The sequence below is a fragment of the Loxodonta africana genome, chromosome 19, assembly GCF_030014295.1.
Source record: "Loxodonta africana isolate mLoxAfr1 chromosome 19, mLoxAfr1.hap2, whole genome shotgun sequence".
Classification (NCBI taxonomy): Eukaryota; Metazoa; Chordata; class Mammalia; order Proboscidea; family Elephantidae; genus Loxodonta; species Loxodonta africana.
This window is the reverse complement of record NC_087360.1, coordinates 21,231,884-21,246,456: the sequence shown is the minus strand read 5'-3', so window position 1 is coordinate 21,246,456 and position 14,573 is coordinate 21,231,884. Positions and strand designations below refer to the sequence as shown.

At 42.1% G+C, this 14,573-nt stretch overlaps 1 protein-coding gene across 6 annotated transcripts in view; it reads left to right on the top strand.

The window, feature by feature from the left end:
* The window catches only part of PI4KA (phosphatidylinositol 4-kinase alpha), a 155,415-nt gene that overhangs the window by 37,935 nt on the left and 102,907 nt on the right, over positions 1–14,573 (top strand). For 5 of the 6 annotated variants that reach the window (XR_010318596.1, XM_064272361.1, XM_003419301.4 and 2 more), the window contains 5 exons: positions 86–179; positions 9,238–9,326; positions 12,227–12,299; positions 12,954–13,213; positions 14,052–14,118. Coding sequence is in view for 5 of the 6 variants with exons in the window: in XM_064272361.1 (XP_064128431.1) it covers positions 86–179; positions 9,238–9,326; positions 12,227–12,299; positions 12,954–13,213; positions 14,052–14,118 (583 nt within the window). In the remaining variant the exon portion in view is untranslated. The remainder of the gene's footprint in view (positions 1–85; positions 180–9,237; positions 9,327–12,226; positions 12,300–12,953; positions 13,214–14,051; positions 14,119–14,573) is intronic. The other variant, XM_064272364.1, reaches the window with a different exon arrangement.

Genomic DNA, 14,573 nt, shown 5'->3' with positions numbered 1-14,573 from the left:
GATGTGCCCTACTTTGCTTTGAACTTGACTTACACAGAAAAGATACTAGTTGTGTATTTCATTAAATGTGATCTTTCTTTTTTAGCACAAAGATTCCATTGTTCCTTACCTTCTTCGGCTTCTTAAAGGTCTTCCCAAAGTGTACTGGGTAGAAGAAAGCACAGCTCGGAAAGGCAGAGGTAATTTTGTATAATGTTTTCCCAGAATATATACGCTGTGTGTTCTGTAAGGATCAAGTGTAGTTTCTAGCTGGTGTATCTCCCGGCTGTGAGATGACTGCCTTTAACAATGTGGGCTGAGTTTACTCACCTCCACAGCACGTGAGCCAGGGAGGGCAAGGCAGGACGAAGTAAGCGGGTTTTCCATTGTATTGAGAGTTAGCAAGAACTTTCAGACCTTCAGGAACCTTGTCTCATGTCTGTTTTGCCAGAATTAGGTCACCTGCCCATCCCCACACCAGTCTCAATTACGCTTAGATTGATAGGCTCCCTTGTGGAGTGGTGGAGCCTTGTTGGCACAGTGGTTAAAACGCTCTGCTGCTGATCGAAAGGTCAGTGGTTTAAACCTACCAGCCAACCCACAGGAGAAAGATGTGGCAGTCTGCTTCCACAAAGATTTATAGCCCTGGAAACCCTGTGGGGCAGTTCTGGGGTTGTTAGGAGCAGGAATTGGGTCGATGGCAGTGGGTTTTTGGTTCTCCTGGGGTAAGGTTAGTTCTCCAGGGGGCATTGCTGCCGCTCAAAGGGAAGAGTGCCATGGGTATTGGGACTCAGCCATGGTGTTCACTGTAGTTTTATCAGTTTGCTGCTCTTACTAAGTCTCAAACTTTGCGCTTTTAGAAATATAATAAATTCATGTGTGTTTCTTTTCGTTTTTACAAATAGCTTTATTGAGAATTCACGTATCATGCACCTCACCCATTTAAAATGTACAATTCATTGTTTTTAGTATATTCACAGATACATGTAACTATCACCACAGTCAATTTTAGAACGTTTTCATCACCTCAAATAGAACCCTCATATATCCTTCTGTTATCATCCTCCCCCCATTTCCCAACCACCATCACCCTAACACCGGCCCTAAACATTTGCCGATCTGTTTTCTTTCTCTATAGATTTCTCACTTCTGGACTTTCATATGTATGGAATCATATAATAGGTGGTCTTTTGTGACTGGCTCTTTCACTTGGCATAAAGTTTTTGAGATTCATCCATGCTTTAGGATGTATCAGTATTTCTTTTTATGGTTGAGTATTGTTCACTGTATGGATATACCACATTTTGTTTATCTATTTGTCAGTTGATGGACTTTTGGGTTGTTGCCACCTTTTGGCTATTATGAATAATGCTGCTATAAATATTCATGTACAGGTTTCTTTGGACAAGTGTTTTCACTTCTCTTGGGTGTATACCCAGGAGTGGAACTGCTGGGTTATATGGTAACTCTGTGTTTCATTGTTTGAGCAACTGTCAGATGTTTTCCAAAGGAGCTGTACCATTTTATATTCCTACCATCATAGTATGAGGGTTCCAACTTCTCTATATTCTCTACAACACTTCTTATTACTGGACTTTTTTTTTTTTAATTGTGCTTTAAGTGAAAGTTTACAGATCAAATCAGTCTCTCATGCAAAAATTTATATGCATCTTGCTATGCGCTCCTAGTTGCTCTCCCCTTAATGAGACAGCACACTCCTTCCCTCCACCCTATATTCCCCGTGTCCATTCAGTCAGCTTCTGTCCCCCTCTGCCTTCTTACCTCCCCTCCAGACAGTCTCATGTGTCCACTTGAGCTGAGAAGCTCATTCCTCACCAGTATCATTTTCTTTCCCACAGTCCAGTCCAATCCCTGTCTGAAGAGTTGGCTTTGGGAATGGTCCCAGTCTTGGGCCAGCAGAAGGTCCGGGGACCATGACCTCCAGGGTCCCTCTAGTTTCAGTCAGACCATTAAGTCTGGTTTTTTAAACAAGATTTTGAGATCTGCATCCCACTGCTCTCCTGTTCCTCTGTTGTGTTCGCTGTCAGGGCAGTCATTGGTTGTAGCTGGGCACCATCTAGTTCTCCTGGTCTCAGGCTGATGTAGTCTCTGATTTATGTGGCTCTTTCTGTCTCTTGGGCTCATAATTACCTTGTGTCTTTGGTGTTCTTCATTCTCCTTTGCTCCAGGTGGGTTGAGACCAGTTGATGCATCTTAGATGGCCACTTGCTAGTGTTTAAGACCCCAGACACCACTCACCAAAGTGGGATGCAGAATGTTTTCTTAATAGATTTTATCATGCCAGTTGACCTAGATGTATTATCGGACTTTTTGATTCTAGCTATCCTTATAGGTGTGAAGTAGTATCTTGTTGTGGTTTTGATTTTGACTTTGTATTTTGAGGGAGACAGTGGAGAAATAACTCACAGTAGAAATTGCCATCAGAGAGCCTAGGAATATTGGGGTGATTGAGTACTTAGTAGTAGCCGTACCATGGAAACCCTGGTGGCGTAGTGGTTAAGTGCTATGGTTGCTAACCAAAAGGTCAGCAGTTCAGATCCACCAGGTACTCCTTGGAAGCTCTGTGGGGCAGTTCTGTTCTGTCCTATAGGGTTACTATGAGTTGGAATTGCCTTGACGGCAACAGGTTTTAACGGGTGCCATTGGCATCCTGGCCTTCTTTGATTCCTGCTCATTTTCAGAGCTCGTTTCTTCCGTTTCTCCATTGATACTGTGAGTTTCAGGGTACAAGATCAATACACAAAATTCAGCTGTATTTTGATATACCAGCAATGAACAATCTGAAAAGGAAATTAAGAAAACGTTTACAATAGTATGAAAAAATCAAATATTTAGGAATAAATTTCACTGATGAGGTGCAAGACTTGTACACTGAGAACAATAAAAAATTGCTGAAAGAATTTAAAGAAGACCTAAATAAATAGAAAGACATTCTGCGTTCATGGATTAGAAGACTTAATATCATTAAGATGGCAGTGCTCCCCAAACCGACCTACAGATTCAGTGCAATACCGTCAGAATCCCACCTGACCTGCTTATAGAAATTGACTAGCTGATTCTAAAATTCATATAAAATTGCAAGGGACGCAGAATAGCTAAAATGATCTTCAAAAATAACGAAGTAGGAGAACTCACATTTCCCAATTTCTACAAATCAGCAGTAACCAAGACTGTGTGATACTGGCACAAGGATAGACATATTCTTAGTGGAATAGAACAGAGAGTCCATAAATAAACCCACACATCTATAATCGGTTGATTTTCAACAATAGTGTCACAGCTGTCCAGTGGGGGAAAGAAGAGTCTTTCCAATAAATGGTTCTGGGACAGCTGGATTTCCACATGCAGAGGAATGAAGTTGGACCCCCTACCTCAGATCATATACAAAAATTAACTCGAAATGGACCAAAGACCTAAATATTAGAGCTAAAACCATAAAACTCTTAGAAAAAAACGTAGGGTAAATCTTTATCACCTTGAATTTGGGAAAGGATTCTTAGATATGACACCAAAAACACAAGTAACAACAACAAAAATAAATTGGCCAAAATTAATTTTTTTTAATTTTGATTTTGGTGAAAATAATATACAACAAAGCATATACCCATTCAACAATTTCTACATGTATAATTCGGTAACATTGGTTCCGTTCTTCACATTGTGTCACCGTTCTCGCTATCTCCACTCATATTGTTTTACCACTGTTTACTTAGACTCACTTTGCCTTAACTTCTCATCTGTGCTTTGGAGTTATTGTTGTCAATTTATCTTATACAGGTAATTCTTTAAAAGAACGCAGTGCTCATGGCAGACATTCTTTACTAATTTAGCTAAACTGTTTAAAGATGCCTTCAGGGGATAATTTTGGCTTGTGGTTTGAAGATTTTCTCAGCGTGATAAATTCAGGGGTTTCTCCAGTCTCAATAGGTCCAGTAAGTCTGGATTCTGTGAGAATTTACAATTCTGTTCCACATTTGTCCCCCTTCTGATTAGGATTAATCGATGATTCCTTGATCAAAATATTTAGTAATGGTACCCTGGCACCGTCCAGTTTTTCTGGTCTCATAGTGAAGGAGGTGGTAGTTCATGGAGGTAGTTAGACCTGCAGTCTCTTTCCTTCTCCAGTTCCAGAATTTCCTTCTTCCTTTGCTGCTTCAGGTGAATAGAGACTCAGTTGTATCTTGGGTGGCCTCTGGCAAGCTTTTAAGTCCCGGGCACTACTCACTGAACTAGGGAGTGGAACAGAAACTCTGAAAATGGAATTAGGCTAATTGATGGGACAATCCCATGAAGCCATGACCCTGAACCTTCCAGCCAACAGAACTAATCCCATCAGGTGTTTGAATGTACCTGAGTAATATCAGCAACTTTAGCCTCTTTTTTTTTTTTGGTAAAATTATGTGTAACACAATATTTGCTGTTCTTTTTCTGGTGTACAATTTAGTGATATCAGTTACACTCATCAAGTTGTTCAGCCATTACCATTAATTGATAAAATCTTTTGTACTCCAGCAGAGTCAGGAAGAAAGTGAAAAGACCCCTGGGTGGACTCAAACCTCCCATCTTCCGGTTAGCAGCCAAGTGTGTTAATCGTTCCCACCACCCAGAGACTCCATTTCATATCATTGGAACAGGGAATTCCTCTCATTTAGCCACATCCAGGGGTAAAAGTTAGTTAACTAATACAACAAAATTTATTGAACACCTCCTTTTTGCAGGCACCGTAATAAAATAAGCACTTAGAATATAGCAGTGAAAAAAAAGATGCGTCTTCTCATGGAGCATATTTTCTAATGAAGACAGACAGACAGGACACAGGAAGCATAATAAATCCTGAAGCATCTAGTACATACCCCAAAGATATTACTGGATCATGGGGTGAATTCAGCACATTGTGCATCAGCCTCTAACCTCTAAGATGACAACACGGTGTGTATGAAGAAGTTAAATCAGCTGTGTCCAGTCTGGCACATGTGCTTAGTCAGAAGAGACTTCAGCCCCTTTCTAGCATGCCGCCTTGTAGTAGAGAGGCTGCAAAACTGAACTGCATCCTATCACAGCTGCAGCTCCTCAAGTGACGTGAACGTCAACAAAGCAAGCACAGCCATAGTATGCTTGGAAGTTGGTCGTGAGCAATGGAGATTGTGGCTGTACCCCGGGGAAACTAGACAGAGATATGTTTGCCTGGTAACAGCAATGTACTGCATATACCCGATCTATAACACCCGACATGTAGCACGTGCCGTATGCTGTTTGAACCTTATTTTTCTTTCTTCCATTCAATTTCATAGCATCTAAAAAAAAAAAAAAATTTTTTTTTTTTTAACCTTAGGTTGGTACATTATGTTTGTGGTTTTACACTTTGCATCTCCTGGAAAAGACATGTGAGGCAGTTATTAAAAGGAGTCATTACTTGTTTTCATTGAATGTAAAATTAAAATTTTGATTAAATGAAAAAGAAAGTGAAAAGATAACCCATAGAATGGGAGAAAATATTTGCAAATCATATATATGATAAGGGCTTTGTATTCGGAATACGTAAAGAATGCTTACAATTCAACAATGAAAGGACAACTCAATTTTAAAATGGACAAAAGATCTGAATAGACATTTTTACAGAGGTGGTATACAAATAACCAATAAGCATGAGAAGATGCCCAGTATCATTAATCATCAGGGAAATGCAAATCAAAACCAGAATGAGATACCACTCAGTATGTATTTCTTTTTAACTTGTGTTTTGATTTCTCTTCAGGGTCAAAGGGAAAGGTAAAACAATCTTTTCCTCTTTCCCCTCGCCTTCACTTCTCCTTCCCTCCCATTTTTTAAAAAAAATATTTACATAGCTCCACTGTCTGCCAGGCATTGTGCTAAACACTTAAAACACCGATACTCTTATATACTGATTTCCAGAGACTCCCAATCAGCTTGGAAGATCTCCAACATTTTAGGATTCAAGACCCATGAGACTGAAGTTTCCTTGTCATCTACCACTGTTTACCTGTGGCCCACCTTTAGCTGTAGCAGGGGCTGGTGCCTGTAAAGTAGACCGTGGTCCCTTTTTTTTTTTTTTATGTACTTTAGGTGAAGGTTTACAGAATAGACTAGTTTCTCATCACTGAGTACACGCGTTGTTCTTTGACATGGGTTAACAACCCCACGACATGTCAGCGCTCTCCCTTCTCAACACTGGGTTCCCTATTACAGCTTTCCTGTTCCCTCCTGTCTTCCAGTCCCTGCCCCAGGGCTGGTGCGCCCCTTTAGTCTTATTTTCTTCCATGGGCCTGTTCAGCCTTTGGCTGAAGGGTGACCTCAGGAGTGACTTCACTACTGAGCTGAAAGGGTGTCCAGGGGCCATACTCTCAGGGTTTCTCCAGTCTCTGTCAGGCCAACAAGTCTGGTCTTTCTTTCTGAGATAGAATTTTGTTCTACATTTTCCTCCACCTCTGTTCAGGTCCCTCTATTGTGATCCTTGTCAGAGCAGTCAGTGGTGGTAGTCGGGCACCATCTAGTTGTCCTGGACTCCGTCTGGTGGAGGCCGTGGTAGATGTGGCCCATCAGTCCTTTGGACTAATCTTGCCCTTGTGTCTTTAGTTTTCTTCATTCTTCCTTGCTCCCGAAGGGGTGAGACCAGTGGAGTATCCTAGATGGCTGCTTATAAGCTTTTAAGACCCCAGATGCTACTCACCAAAATAGAATGTAGAACATATTCTTTATAAATTGTGTTATGCCAGTTGAGCTATCTGTTCCCTGAGACCCTCAGCCCAGCAATTCAGTCCCTCAGGGAGTTTGGATGTGTCTGTGGAGCTACCATGACCTTGCCTCGTACAGGTTGTGCTGGCTTCCCCAGTATTGTGCACTGTCTTACCCTTCACCAAAGTTTCCACTTATCTATTGTCTATTAAGTGTTTTTCCATCTTCACTCCTTCCCTCCCTCCTGTCAAAGATTGTTTTTTTATATGTAAACCTTTTCATGAGTTTTTACAGTAGTGGTCTCATACAATGTTTGTCCTATTGTGATTGACTTATTTCACTCAGCATAATGTCCTCCAGATTCATCCATGTTAAGAGATGCTTCACGGATTCATCATTGTTCTTTATTGTTGCGTAATACTCCATTGTGCAGTTTTTTATCCATTCATCTCTCGAAGGGCATCTAGGTTGGGTCTGTCTTTTTGCTATTGTGAACAATGCTGCAGTGAACATGAGTGTGCGTATGTCTATTCGTGTGATGGCTCTTATTTCTCTAGGATATATTCCTAGGAGTGGGATTGCTGGATCATAGAACTATAGACGTTTTTGTTGGTGGAATAGCCCTAAGTTTTTGGGTGGGCTCAGTCTGTTTAGCTGTTCTCATGAACATCTACCTGTACCTGTATTCCTTTTGACCTTTGGCTTCTCATTATTTGTGGTGGCCTGCCATGCCTAAAACTGACAGACCCTTTTGGTACCTGTCACTGCAATTATGTACACATTCTGGAATTTGAAGGTATGCAAATGGAAATAGAGGGAGTGCTGTTCCTGAAAAGTTAAACATCTGTGTCCGCTACTGTGTTACCTGATTTGGGAAGAAGTAGAATACCAGTAGATTTTGATGCTGTTTTTTTTTTTTCCCCTTTCTCTTTTTGGAGTCCTGATGGCACAGTGGTTAAGAGCTTGCCTGCTAACCAAAAGGCCGGGAGTTCGAATCCACTAGCTGTTTCTTGGAAACCCTGTGGAGCAGTTCTGCTCTGTCCTATAGGGTTGCTATGAGTTGGAATCAACTCGATGGCATTGAGTTTTTTTTTTTTATTTTAAAACAAATATCACTCCTGTGTACATGGATTCATATTAAAATTAAAGTTTTAGCGTTATTTAAACACTGTTAGAGACATATTTCTAATTGTTGTACAATATTTCACTTTTTTTTTAAGGCAGTATTACTTATGCTTTAGAGGGCAGTGGTGGTTCAGCGGTAGAATTTCCGCTTTGCATGGGGGAGGTCTGGATTTGATTCCCGGCCAGTGCACCTCATGCACAGTCATGACCCACCCGTCAGTGGAAGCATGTTGCTGTGATGCTGAAGGGGCTTCAGCAGAGCTTCCAGACTAAGAGGGACTAGAAAGAAAGGCCTGGTGATCTACTTCTGGGAATCAGCCCTTGAAAACCCTATGAATCATAGTGCTCTGATCCCTTCGTGCATGAGGTCACCACAAGTCAGGGACAACTCAGTGGCAGCCACCAGCAGCAACAGCTTAAGCTTTTAAACCCTAGAGTAGTGGTTCTCACAGTGTCATCTCTAGACCAGCAGCATCAGCATCACGCGGGGACTTGTCAGAAATGCATATCATGTCCGCGTCCGATCTACCGAATCAGTATCTTGGGGTGGGAAGCAGACGGTCTTGGTTTTGCCAAGCCCCCCAGGTGATGCAGATGCACACTCAAGCTGAGAAGGACCTGGAGGAACCAAGGGTGGCATTTTAAAACTAAAAGCACAGAAGTAGAAATGTAACAATTTTCTGCCGTGTACCAAAAGTATGTTCATAAAATAGCATTTGTAAAATAGTGTTATGTCCTTGATTCAGTATTCAGTATTCAAAACTGACTAGATATTTAATAATGATTGGACCTAGATGGCAGTTTGAAGGTTTTCACACTTTGAAGGTGCATTTGATAGGTGTGCTCCTTAGCTTTTGGCCTTTCAGGTATTGTGATCCCTTCCCAACCTTGAAGGCCATGCTCTTAAGAACTGCCCTGCTAGAAAGCTTAGTAGGGAAAAACTTAAAAACTGATGGGGAATAGAGGAAATCTTTGGAAGCCCTTATAGGATTTTCCCCATTTGCAAAAAATAAAGCAGAAAAAAAAAATATATAAACAACACTTTATTCAACTTAAAGGTATAATAATAGGTATTTGACTGTTAGTTTCCATTTACCGTGTTTTACACTCTAACAAGATTGGATTCTCACTTTTATTTAGGTAGGGAATGAAAAATAGAGTCCGTTATGTTGAGAGGCTCTACAGTCTCAAACTATGAATTGTCTCAGGGAACATTAAAGTTTATTGGAGCAAAACATTTTTAAAAATAAGGGTGGGGTATTTCCCAGCAAACATGTTGGGCCCATCTCAAGGAGGGCAGCCATGATAGCCTGGGCCCTTTGCAGTCCAGGTTAGAGGGGAAATACTGAACTGAGTAGCCAGCAGGCATGGCCTAGCATCTCATTTCTGATGATCTGCTTTGTGTTTTACATCTTCCAGGTGCCCTCCCAGTTGCAGAGAACTTCAGCTTCTGCTTGGTGACTTTGCTGTCTGATGTGGCGTATAGGGACCCTTCCCTCAGAGATGAGGTGAGGGGGTGCTGGCTTGGCGTGGTTACTGTTAGAGCGAAGAGAGTCCCAAAGTGATGGAAAAAGAAAAAGTGTGATTGGACTGTCTGTTTATGGTGATTTCTTCCATATTATTAATAGCAGATTGAAGAAATGTTTAATACTTGCTTATAGTACTTTTCAGGTCCCCATGTGATTCCATGAGTGTTACTTCCCTGGACTTTCCCAATGGCCCTCCCTGTGAGGTAGGCAGCAAAAGGTACAGGCAGCTCGTTTTTCTAATTCTAGGCTGGGGAGGCCAGTTGTTCATAGAAAGTAATTTTCTAGATAGCTGAAGCTTATACCTCTAAGTGCCCAAGCTTTTTAAGTTTTATTTAGTTTTCTTGGAAATTTTACTAAATGTATTTTGTGCTTCCTTCCTTTTAAAACAAAGAATATAATCATAATTTAAGCTTTTTTAAAAAATGAATTAGATTTATCATTTTGAAAGTCAGTTTTTACATGCTGCTATTCTCAGGTCCTGCCAAGGTATGTCTAGTTGTTTGCCGGTAAGTTAAATGTTCCCAGCTACCTATGCTTTTTAAGTTCTTGTACCTGTTTTGTAATTTTTTAAATCTCTTTTCTTGACATCAAGCTGTAAATTCTGCTATCAGTATTTCTGTCCTTACATTATTTTTCATCCTTCTTTCTAAATTAGGGAATTCATTCTTTTGTAGGTTGGCTAAAGAGATAGCTAGATATTTGAATTATATGTTATTATAAAAAAAGTTAGCAGGCTGTGACTTTTCTGTGAGTAAAATGCATCAAAATAAAACATTGAAGGTGATGACTTAAATTTTATGTATGAAATGGAGAAAGTATTGCTTTTCAGGTCTTCATAGGTGCAAAGTCAAGACCACTTAACTGAGTCCCACCAAAGTCGGCAGTTATATCAAACCAGTCCAGGGAGGCTGAGCTCATCTACTTCTGGACACCACGTGCATGGTGGATGGTAAATCCCACTCCACATGCAGCTGTGTCCTGTGGAAATCTCAGCCTCCCTTCCCTCTTTCATCTCCATTCACCTGGGGCTAGGTTAGCGGGCACTAGCCCCTTCTTGCTGTCATCCCCTTTCACCTGGGGCCAGGTGAGTAGGCACTGGCCCCTGCTCTCTCATTCCGCATCACTCAGGGCCAGGTCAGCAGTTGCTGGTTCCTTCTCTCTCTCATCTCCATTCACACGGGGCCAGGTCAGTGGGTATAGGTCCCCTCTCTGATCCTTATTCACCTGGGGCCAGGTCAGCAGGTGCGGGCTGTTTCTCTTTCTCTTTCCCCTTTACCTAGGGCCAGGTCAGTGGGTAAGGCTCCTTCTGTCTCTTACACATTCACCCAGGGCCAGATCAGTGAGCAGTGGCCCATCCTCTGTTTCTCAGGTCCAATAATCTGGTGTAGTGGCTCACAAACTCCAGGGAAAGGGATATCTTTAATCTAGCAGAAAAAGGGATAGAAACACATAAGACAAGGTCCAGGAGGGGCATTGGTGCAGAGTATTCATGTCCCCAAGGGACATACTTACCCTCCTGAGAGCAAATGTTTGCTTTTTGCACCCAGGGATCTCCGCTTAGCCTCTGTCTTCCAAGGCATTTATCGGCCTGTCCACGTTGCCATGAGCAATTACATCACGCCTCATGAAGCTTAGTCAGTATTGGGCCCCCAAGAGGTCCCTCTTGGTTGGGTCAGCCCCCACTCATTGCCCTTAGGTGTGGTCTTGCTGTCAGGAACCAGGACCAAAAGCCAAGTTGTTTACCACAAGGGGCTTCCACACATCTAAACAGGTTATTCATCATTTAGCATTAGCAAAACGTGAGAAATTTGACATAGTTTTACAAACAAGTCTTTTCAGACCAACTTTATTTTCTTCTTTGCCTGAGTTTTCTAAGACTGGTTGAGGGAAATGATGTGAATAGTCATGTTGACCCTCACGAAGGCATTGGACAGACACCTCTTCTGACATCCTGGATCAATAATATGGGCCGAGGGCTAAAACGATTCATAGAGTTTGGGGACATGTTGAAGGATCATCCCAGAGGGTACCCAGTGTGGCGTCAGCTCAGCAGAAGCCTTTAATGGCCTGCCCACACTGCTGAAGCAAAACTAGGCCACTGCTACATATGAAGATCCCCTTGGTAGAAGACTAAAGCTGGGTGTCAAAGACTAGTCCAGTGAGCAACAGCCAATACAGGGAACTTTTGTAGGGATAAATGACAAGTTAAAAAATGACCAACTAGAGCAGCATGTGTGAAAAAGACTAAGTATTTTATTTATCTGCAAGCTCATAAGCCAGCAGTGTGAAGGGGCTGCCAAAAAGGTAATGTCACGCAAACATGAGTCTAGAATCCACTAGGAGTGTGGTGGTTGCTGTGGGCGAGTCATAACATCCCAGGAATATTCGCATATATTACTCAGCACCACGGCTGGAGACAGAAGTAGACACACTGGGTTACAGTGAAATCAGAGGCAGGCAGTCAGCATCACAAAGAACTTGCACTCATAAGGAATGATTGAAGGAACTAGACATATTTAGCAAGGAAAAGAAGAGCTGGGGGTGTATAGCCTGTTTCCGGAATATGGAGGAGAACGGAGACTTGCTGTGTATGGCTCCAGGAGTCAGTGGGGCAGGTCCCAGGAGGACACCATTGGCCCAGTGTTAGGAGGAGTTCTTTATCAGTCCCGAGATGGCATGAGCTACACTGGGTGGAAGAGGGCTTCTGTCCCCGGAAGGTCAGCTGGTTGGCTACATGCAGAGCTATGATGCAAGGGGGTTATGTATCAGATATAGAGTTTGGACAAGATAATGTCTAAAGCTCCTTCTAATTCTGAATTAATTCTGTGATAGTTACCTGATCTTGTTTATATCTGATTTTGTTTTCTTGACTATTACAGATTTTAGAGGCACTTTTGCAGGTTTTGCATGTCCTTTTGGGAATGTGTCAGACTTTGGAGATTCAAGAAAAAGGTATGATTAATAGATTTTTAAGGCATTTCTTCTTGTCTTCCCAAATGATTTTGTGGTTACTCTTTCCCATGTTTCTCCCCAGTCTTCTCGTGTACCTGATGGATAAGAACATTTCTATATCAGGTTCCATTTGGTCTGTGTTGGTATACCATGAGGCCACATGGGGGTCAGGAGCATGGGTGTCCTACATAAATGCTGGGCGACCTTGAACAAGTAAATTTGCCCCTCTGGGCCTCAGCTTCTTTACCTTTGAAATGTCTGGGTAGATTCTTTGAGCTCCAAAGGTCATTTTTTTCTCTAGTATAAGACTATCAGTAGGGTCCTAGAAGGTGTAAGGTCTAAGTATAGCATAGGTACATGCTAATGTGACCTAGCTATATTGCCAATTTGCATGTGCTGTGAATCAGATGAAGACCTCGCAAAGAGAGCAGCTGTGTGTGATGGAGGCACAGTCTGAAGTTATTTCTGTCAATGACAAATTGAAAATGTCACCTGTCAGCCCTTTAGGTTGGCTCTGGTACTGTGGCTTACTCTGAGCCTTCAGATTTGTAAGTACGTGGGTTGTGAAATGTTAGCAGGTGATATACTTTGGTGCCATGTGATTGTCTCACAGGCACTGTTCTCATATTGTGACCTTCTCACTTTGTCTTCCAGAATACCTTTGCAAATATGCACTCCCATGCCTGATAGGAATCTCACGAGCATTTGGGCGTTACAGCAACACGGAGGAGTCTCTCCTCTCGAAGCTCTTTCCCAGAGTCCCTCCACATTCCCTCCGAGTCCCAGAGGAGCTCGAAGGCATTCGGAGGCGTTCCTTCAATGACTTCCGCTCCATCCTCCCCAGCAATTTGCTGACAGTCTGTCAGGAGGGTACCCTGAAGAGGAAGACCAGCAGTGTGTCCAGCATTTCTCAGGTAGGGCAGGGCTCCTGGAAGAAGAGCAGAGGAGAAAAATCTTGTTTAGTGCTCCTGTGAATAAAGGAACTACTTGTGTGTAGTTCGATGGAACTTAAGATGAAATTTAAAAGGGCTCTTGCTAAAATTGTCTTTAATACAAAGGCTCACTGTGTCCTTTTTAAAATTTGTGAGTGACTGAGTGTTGTAGTCACAAAGTATTTGTTTCACAGGTGTTGGGTGCCACTCTCTGTTCTTGGTCGAAGGCAGTGGTGTCCTTAAGTTATGTAATTGACTCATGGAGAAAAGATAAAAACACTGAAAACAATTCAGCTCAATAACCAAGTATAAAATATAGAGTCACATATGAAGAATTTAGTGATATAGTGTAAGTTGAGAGAGGGCAGTTGTGCTTCAGTGTAGAATCATTGCCTTCCATGCCAAGCACTGGTTTGATTCCTGGCCAGTGTATCTGATTTGCAACCACCACTCATCTGTCAGTGGAGCCTTGCGTGTTGCTATGATGCTGAAAAGATTTCATTGGCACTTCTAGACTAAGCCTAGGAAGAAAGGCCTGGTGATCTGCTTCTGAAAATCAGCCAGTGACAGCCCTATGCTTCATGCCAGTCCAATCCCATTGTGCACAAGGTCACTGTGAGTTGGTAGCTGACTTGATGGCAGCTAACAACAACAACATACAGAAGGAAAGCTGTAGCCTGGTGGGTTTCAAGAAGGAGGTGGGCTTGAACCAGGATGTGAACGATATACAATGGACTGGCAGAGACAGCTTTGTCTTAAAACAATGTGGCTGAGGTTTGGCCAGCCTTTTCTGATCAGTGACTCTGGTTGCTTGTTTCAGGTCAGCCCAGAACGTGGGATGCCGCCTCCCAGCTCACCTGGAGGATCCGCCTTTCACTACTTTGATGGTGGGCTTCACCTTTCTGCTGAGAATGTTAACCTAGTACTTGGATGGTAGGCTTGTAGTGGCATCTCCTTGTTACCTTAAGGATGCTAATAGTAACTCGCTGTTCCATGGATGTAGTGTCACGCTTTTAGAAAACATTTTCTATTTCATTTTAACGTCTTAAATTTTCATTTTGCAATATTTCATAATGAGGAAAGTGCAGAAAATAATAGACCCCCGTATACCTGCCATCCAGGTTTAATGCTTTAACCTCTGAAAGCACTGGTTTTCAGGTAGAAGAAGTGATAGTGGGTACTTCCCTTGTTTCTTTGTTTAACACCATTAAACATGTAGGTAATATTTTAAAATGTAATACTGCTGATAGTGCCTTTTTACAGAGCTCTGCTGTTTACAAAGTACTTTTACATAATTTTCTGAATTCGATTCATAGGATCACCCTGTGCAGTGTCAGACACG